The sequence below is a fragment of the Trichogramma pretiosum genome, unplaced genomic scaffold, assembly GCF_000599845.2.
Source record: "Trichogramma pretiosum strain Unisexual culture from Peru unplaced genomic scaffold, Tpre_2.0 scaffold27, whole genome shotgun sequence".
Classification (NCBI taxonomy): Eukaryota; Metazoa; Arthropoda; class Insecta; order Hymenoptera; family Trichogrammatidae; genus Trichogramma; species Trichogramma pretiosum.
In genome coordinates this window covers 1,305,143-1,312,450 of record NW_019641694.1, presented here as the reverse complement: position 1 = coordinate 1,312,450, position 7,308 = coordinate 1,305,143, and the positions used below count along the sequence as shown (strand labels likewise).

Sequence of the window (7,308 nt, the reverse complement as noted above, 5' to 3'; positions counted from 1 at the left end):
TCGCGCAACTTTTCTTCCTGACCGTCGTCGTCAGCGGCGCACCGGAACAATTTTTTATTTCGCTTTTTTCTTTCCGTACAAAAGCCAAAGTACGGTGTGACTTGGTGCGGCACGATGGTTCGTTTTTTCGCAATGTTTTTTTTTCGTTTGTATGTATGAAATGTGCGCGATCGATGGTTCATTGTGTAGCAAAGTGATGAAAAATATCCCCGCTTGTTTTTCCTTCACTCATGAAATGTGACGCCAGTTCGACAATGTGCAACGCAAAATTTTAGTGTAGGTCACTGCACTAAAATGCCAAGTACCAGGTCAATAATTTTCATGTCCACTTATTTGCTTTGATTAGTTCTCTGTGGAAATAAAGAGACTTAGTGAGAGAGAGAGACCGCTGAACTTTTGACAATAATGCCAAATGTCACGTTTAAATTAGATCAAACTTTTTGCAATGTGATCGAAGCTCGGATAATCGCGCACGTTATCGTTAGTAAACTTTGAAATCTAAAAACTCATCGTCGGCGTCGGCAGCGGCGGCGGCGGCGGCGGCGGCGACGACGACGACGAGGGAGATGATAATATAATAACGAGTGAAACGTGACATTACATACCACGAAGACTTAATTTATCGTTATAACTTCATTAGCCTTAATTTTACGGTTGACCGAATTCCAAAGTAAAGTAAAGTAAAAAAGAAAAACGAAGAGAGAGGAAGAGAGAGAGAGAGAGAGAGAGAGAGAGAGAGAGAGAGAGAGAGAAAGAGAGGTACGAGCAAGCTTGCAAGCTCAGCAATAGCAGAAGTAGAAGCTGCAAAATCGGCGCGCACTAGCAACACGCGCAGCTCTTTAAAAAAATTACGTAACGGCATAAATCACGGTCCCCTCTCGTTTATTTACGAAAACGTCTAGCTGTCATTGCATTGAATAATTGCCAGGCATTAATATATAAAGCTGCAAGCTCGAGCTTTATTAAAAATTAATCTTTCGATCGAGGTATTGTATGGCAAAAGCGGAAACGAGCCTCCGTGCACAGAATCTCCCTTACGGACACACTGACACAGAAAGAAAGGGGGAGAGAGAGAGAGTGAGAGAGAGAGAGAGAGGCGCGCGGTTGACCTGGTAAACGCTTGCGCACGCCTGCCTGCCTCTTTCGCATTACATGCGGCTTCGAAGCTTCTTCTGCTACTGCTGCTAAAGTAACACATACACCAAAGCGCGGCGGACACAATCGATGATCACTTAGCCTGTGAGAATATTTATTGCACGTGAACAGTCGTAAGAGTCTATTTTTCCATCTAGCGAGCCGATAAATTTCTGCACTAGCATGTCTTGGGCCATGCATCAAATAGCTATTAGATGTATAAAATGATATTTTGTTGACGCGCTCTCTGACGGCCGGAATATTAAAAGAGACGATTAATGGCCAAGGGAAAAAGGCAACGCTTTGCGCTGCGACCGCTTGTATTTATCTAGCTGGGCACGCGAAAATGAAGCTACCTCTTATTCATTAGTGCTCATTTTTCTTCTCGAGCGCGCGAGCTACGTCTTAGGCAATGAAGATAAAGAGCCTAGACCGACTCGTTAAAGGTGAAAAATAACTTTTACAACCGACTACGTAGCTTTCACGCATATACACAAGTAGTGTTTATGCACGATGCTTTACAATTTCGAAAAATTTATACTTTCAAGATTACGAGCGCGAAAAAGGCCGACCGATTGATCAAGCGTCACGGCGTATTAAGCACAGTTAAAGATCCCTCTAAAAATTTATACATTTTTCTGTGTAAGCAGCAGCAGCAGCAGCAGCAGCAGCAGCAGTAGCAGCAGCAGTGAGTGTATCGATCATCAAATATACGTTCACTCCCGCATCGAGGCACGCGTGTATATCTATATTTGTGACAAACTGACGGCAATGGATATTCGATAAGACTCGAGTCTCGTTACTCCGAAATGACATTCGGAAAAAAGCGATCGCGAAAGAGACATCGCTGCTCGATACATACATAGATATATCTCAATCCTATATGCGTATACAACTTCATTATATGAAAAAAAAACGAACGAGAGGAAGGAAAATTGAAAAAAAGCTGTAACACACGGCGTGACACTGACGAATGAAGCTTATCTTGTCTGCGCCGATCTATACACATACGTATAAGCGTGTGTTGGTATAATTGTTCACTTTGCGGACGATAAATCGAGCGCCATGCGCATTTCCCGAGTCGGGCGACCTGCAAAAATGTCCCTTATATAATTCCGTGCGTGCGTGTCTAGACGAACTTTGACCCGAGCTTTCGCTTTTTGAAGAAATCATCGTAGCTTTACGGCAATTGGCCTCGTCGTCCTGCAAACCTGCAATTACAATGGATTTCTCCAGCTGTCATTATTTCGCGTTTGGGTCACTTTTGTGCTATAGAAAATGATATAAACGTAATTCGCTAGCCAAGCTTGCAAAACAAACTCTATACAAAAAAACCAGAATTAACGTTTAATTCACGCTACAGACAGTGACAAAGACAATGGTTTGTTCTATGTATGCGCACGTACACACCTAGACATGAAAACATTGCATGCACGAGCGTATCCCTCGTAAATCGCGAAAACCAAGCAAAATTTAGATGCAAGTGTTCTGCTTATGAAACTTGCACGCGAGCGTCAACGTTTACGTTTGCGAAAGAGAAAGAGAGAGAGAGAAATACACATACGTAGATACACGCGCAAAAACATTTACAAACACGTGGAAGAGTGTAAATATATGAATGTTGTAAAGGGATATTTTCATTCTTGAGAAGTACCAGAGAAACAAAATTCAAATTTTTAATGATCGTTTTTAGGATAAAAAAGTTGCGCTCGCTCGGACGGACGGACGCTCGGTTTTTACGGGTTTACCCCTGACACCAAACGCGAATATAGATGTTTCACATCAAAATTTCGATCTTATTATCGGATGAAATTGCATTAAATCAAAGAACAACTATTACAGTAAAAATACTGAAGGTTAGATAGATTCGTTTCCCGATAATCGCTTTGGAAATATGTATACCAAATTATTTTATCCTAGCGTACGGAAAGTCGATGTTAAGATTTTTTTCTCATACTGTACAAAGTGTTATTTTCCACACGCAATAATAAAATTTTTTTTCAGGCCTCCGAGTATGAAATAGTATATTAAGCTAGACAACGAAAAAATAAAAATTTTTCTTTTTCGGGGTCTAAAATAGTTATTTAGCTTGGCTTCGATGTTTTCTTTATACCATTCCGTACACATAATTTTTATGGTAAAGTTTTTACAATTGAATCATATTATCTTGTATAAATTTAAAAAATGTGAACCTCTTCTAGATCTTTTTATTCTCATACAATTAATAGATATTACTTTTTTTGAGTTTGCAATAAAAACGTGCAACTAATTATGGAAACTTTTCAAATTTTTAAATTTACTAAACACGCTTACTACGCAGAGAACAAAAATCTTCTCATATCCAATCGAAGCAAAGGTAAAACTTTTTTCTCAGTTTTCCAAATGAAAGAAGCAGAGCGAAAAAAATTTATAACTGAAATGGAAATGATACAAAACATTATTTTCTCAATTTCTCAGTTAGTTTCTCCGAGGAAAACTTTACGAAATAGCAATAATAATAACTACGATAATGAAAAAAAAAACGAATTTCCTGTGCAATTCTGTGCCATTACAAAGCGCATTCTTGGTTGTCGTTTTTGAGAGAGACAGATACAGAGCGAGAGAGAACAAGAGAGAGAGAGAGAAAACAAAATAACAAAGTATAATATAAAAAGTTTTTTCACACAGGAGACTCATGGCCATGAAAGAGATAGCTGATTCAATTATAAAAAAAGTCCCTGGACGAGCGCGAGAGTGAATAAAAACTTGACTTTTCGGGGCAAAAGCTCGGGTCAAAAGCTTGCGGGTTTTTCTATAACTATACATGTATGTATAAATGAGTAAGAGGGAGAGAGGGAGAGAGAGAGCTTTGCGGTATATGAGTGTCGAACGCGCTCTAAAAGATGTCGAGGCAACTAGCTTTTGAAAAGCACATCTACACATATATGCATACTTTGCTGCAGCCATCTTACGAATATGGAATATATTTTATACCCGCACGTAGATGTATAAGCAAGTTCGAAGAAATAAGTACGAAGATGTGTTATATATATATTTTTCAGTATGTACATTATACATGACTGGTGTTTGTCAGCTCTTAAATACACGTTCAGTTGGTAAATGTTAGGCAGCTGTAGGATATTTGCCGGGCCCATGATGTACATTGTAAAATAGGGGGGAAAATTAATTCTCTTGAAAAAGTAAAAAATTGGGAAAAAATTGCTGAATCAAAATTCGAGTTAAAATACGCGCGTACTCGCGAGTTTTGTGTGGTTGGTGTAAATCATGGTTAATTAAGGGTCAGGTCGATAGACGGGCTATGTTTGCTCTCTCGTGCGCGCGCGACGTGTGCGTGAGTTATAGGCTTGTGTGCCAAGTACAAGCGTGACCTGGACTCTCTCATCTCTCTCCTCTCGCTCTCTCTCCTCTCCGTACAACTATACGTACGTACATACATGCACGTGTATGCGCGCCTACGTATATGCATATCGAGTATCGACTGGTGCACGCGTACAATCGTCATCGTAGATACGTGCCAACTTCCGGAGCTGTGCGACGCTGCTGTTCGCAGCCAGGAAACAATGCCTCGGAGACATCGTTATCGTCGCGCATACGTGTAACAGCCTGTAATTGCTCGACACGTTGCGAGCTTGCCGATGAGAAATTACGTAAATTCAGCAGCGCTGCCTGACACGGCCGTGCGCGCCACATAAAAAAAGTGCGCCAGCTCGATTTTCGCAGCTCCCAGCTGCTGTACGCTCGGGGGGCTAAATCCGTTTTCCATCTCCGTCGCTTACAGCGAGGTTAAAAGTCAGGAGCTGCTGCTGCTGCTGCTGCTGCGCTTGGCCTCGGCACGTATATCGCCGAAGCTGGCAAAAAACAGCCAAGACTTTTTGTCTCTCTTTCTCGAGCTCGCGTATACTTACACCTACCGCATCCATATGCGCGCAAGCTTGCAAAAGATGGCTCTTGAACTTTTATAGTGAGCCAGTCAATTCGTATTTCTTATGCAGACGCGACGTTTTTTTCTTGTTTTTCATCCGATAATATTAAGTGGCAGTTCAGTTCAATGTATGTTTCTTATTTCTAAAAGTTCCAAATTACTCTGTACGTAAATGTATTCACAAGTGGAAAATAAATAAGACGAAAACAGAGAAAAACAGAAAAATTACCAAGAGAAGAAGACAATCTTTATTTCAAGACTCGATTCGGGACTAAGTGATTTTCGACTCAAGCAACTACTTGGCTGCAGGCTCGTTATTGCGTGCACTTTTAGTGCACCGAGGCGTTTGACCTGGTAAAAGCACGTCTCACTAAGAGAGACGATGTACTATATAAATATACATAAGCATACTTTTTTCTCAGCCTCGGGCTTTATAATATTTTCCTTGTGTCACGCGACACTTTGATGATAGTCCAGTGCTAGCGACACTGTGTATAGTCGAAAAGGGTCGGCAAGGATGGGCGAAAAAATGATTCTCAACCCAGCCGCTTATTTTCTGTAGCAGTAACTTGCCAAGTAACAACATCCTCGCTTGCGTCACAGTATTATCTTTACCGGTGCAGGCGATTGCTTTTGTTTCGTTAAATTGTTTTTAGGCATGTAATTTCGTACCAAAGTTCGATAAAGCTCTAGGTAGTGCGCATCGATCCTGAGCTTTACTTTCAAAATCTATAGCAAGTTTCTCTCTCTCTCTCTCTCTCTCTCTCTCTCTATTAGTTTGAGCTTTTTTCGACCAAAAACATTTGTTGTACTTTATTCTGCAGTCTCTGCAATATGTATACATACACGACTTTAATGCTCATGATGTAAATTTTGTTCAATTATACAGGCTTTTGGAGAAACGAGTAAAAGAAACAACGGGGCAGGGAGGAAAATAAGTGATATAACGACAATAAGCTCATTCACTAGAATATTATACAGGCCAAGATCGTGCGAGGCAAGAGAACTTTTGAGTGAACAATGACGTCTTCTCGCATCTGGCGAGGTGATATTCAACGCCGAGCGCATTACTACTACGACTACTACTACTACTTCTACTACTACTAGCACCATTACTAGCACTACTATATCTGCATAGAAAAGCGGCAGGCTAAGCAAAATCGGCCGCCTCTCTGCGAGCGAAACTTGTGCGAACTTTAGCTCGCTCGGCATCAGGAAATTCTCCCGGCCGCCACTGCCGCCGATGCCACCACCACTGCCTCGCTCTATCCTTCCAATGATCCATATTTCCTTGGCGTGCGTGTAAACTTTAGTTTGCCACTACATATATATACGAGCGCTGCAGTAGAATAAAAAACAAACGTAACGAGGCATAATGACAATAAAGGCAATGAAAAGGATAAAAGCGATAAAGGCGATATTGCGAGTACAAGAAGAACGACGAAACAATTAAAAATGACGAGGATCCAGCTGCGATCAGGAGCACGCTCGACCATCCTGGCGAATAGTCCTCCGTGGCAGTGAAAGAAAAAAAACCGCCCGACAATACTCGTATAGACAGCAGAAGAGAGAAGGAAACATGTCAGTGGAAGTAGCGTTTTAAAAGACCCAAGAAGAGACCAAGACAGAGGAAATACAGCAGCGGAGCGCCTTATGCTCGGCTGCCGTTAGCGCTACCGGCGAGGCTGTGTGAAGGAGACATGTCACTGCAGCACAGATATTACGTGAGTTTTCGCTTCCTATCTCTACTTCTATTGCCGCTGAAAACCCACACCGCTATTGATTTTAAGCCCCCGAGCGTGTACACGACTTTTTGCTCCCGCAAACGCTTATCTTGATCTTGTTACTTTTTTTTCCGTGGTCAGCCAGCATCTCACTCGAGATTGTTTCTGCGCTTAATTTTCCGCGTAACTATCTTAGCATCATATATGGGAGTATAGTTACTCAGCTCGTTGAAAATTGTTACTGCTGATGATATAAAAGCGCCTTCGCTACGCGTTATACGACGAGCGAATCCAGCATGAGTTATTTATTGAAATTTTCGCCGATTTGATCTCAACGATAATAGTCGCCGCTGCCGCTTTTTTCATTTCGAGCTTTCGACCTACGTTCATGCACCTATTCGAGTTTATTACGCGTGAATGGGCAATAAGAGATTGAACTTTTTTTCTACAATTAAAGTCTGTTTTTTTTTTTTTTTATAAATTAAACGAGGGAATGGTAAAAATATGACGATCATAAAGGCGGCCAAA

At 41.3% G+C, this 7,308-nt stretch overlaps 1 protein-coding gene across 2 annotated transcripts in view; it reads left to right on the top strand.

Annotated features, from left to right (window-relative positions):
- LOC106647988 (facilitated trehalose transporter Tret1-2 homolog) overlaps nucleotides 1–7,308 on the top strand; it is a 55,215-nt gene continuing 47,907 nt past the window's right edge. The window contains exons 1-2 of one of the 2 annotated variants that reach the window (XM_023462005.1): nucleotides 1–308; nucleotides 5,946–6,780. In XM_023462005.1, coding sequence (XP_023317773.1) covers nucleotides 6,757–6,780 — 24 coding nt within the window. In that variant the 5' untranslated portion in view covers nucleotides 1–308; nucleotides 5,946–6,756. Of the gene's footprint in view, nucleotides 309–5,613; nucleotides 5,674–5,945; nucleotides 6,781–7,308 lie in introns of those variants that run through there. The other variant, XM_023462006.1, reaches the window with a different exon arrangement.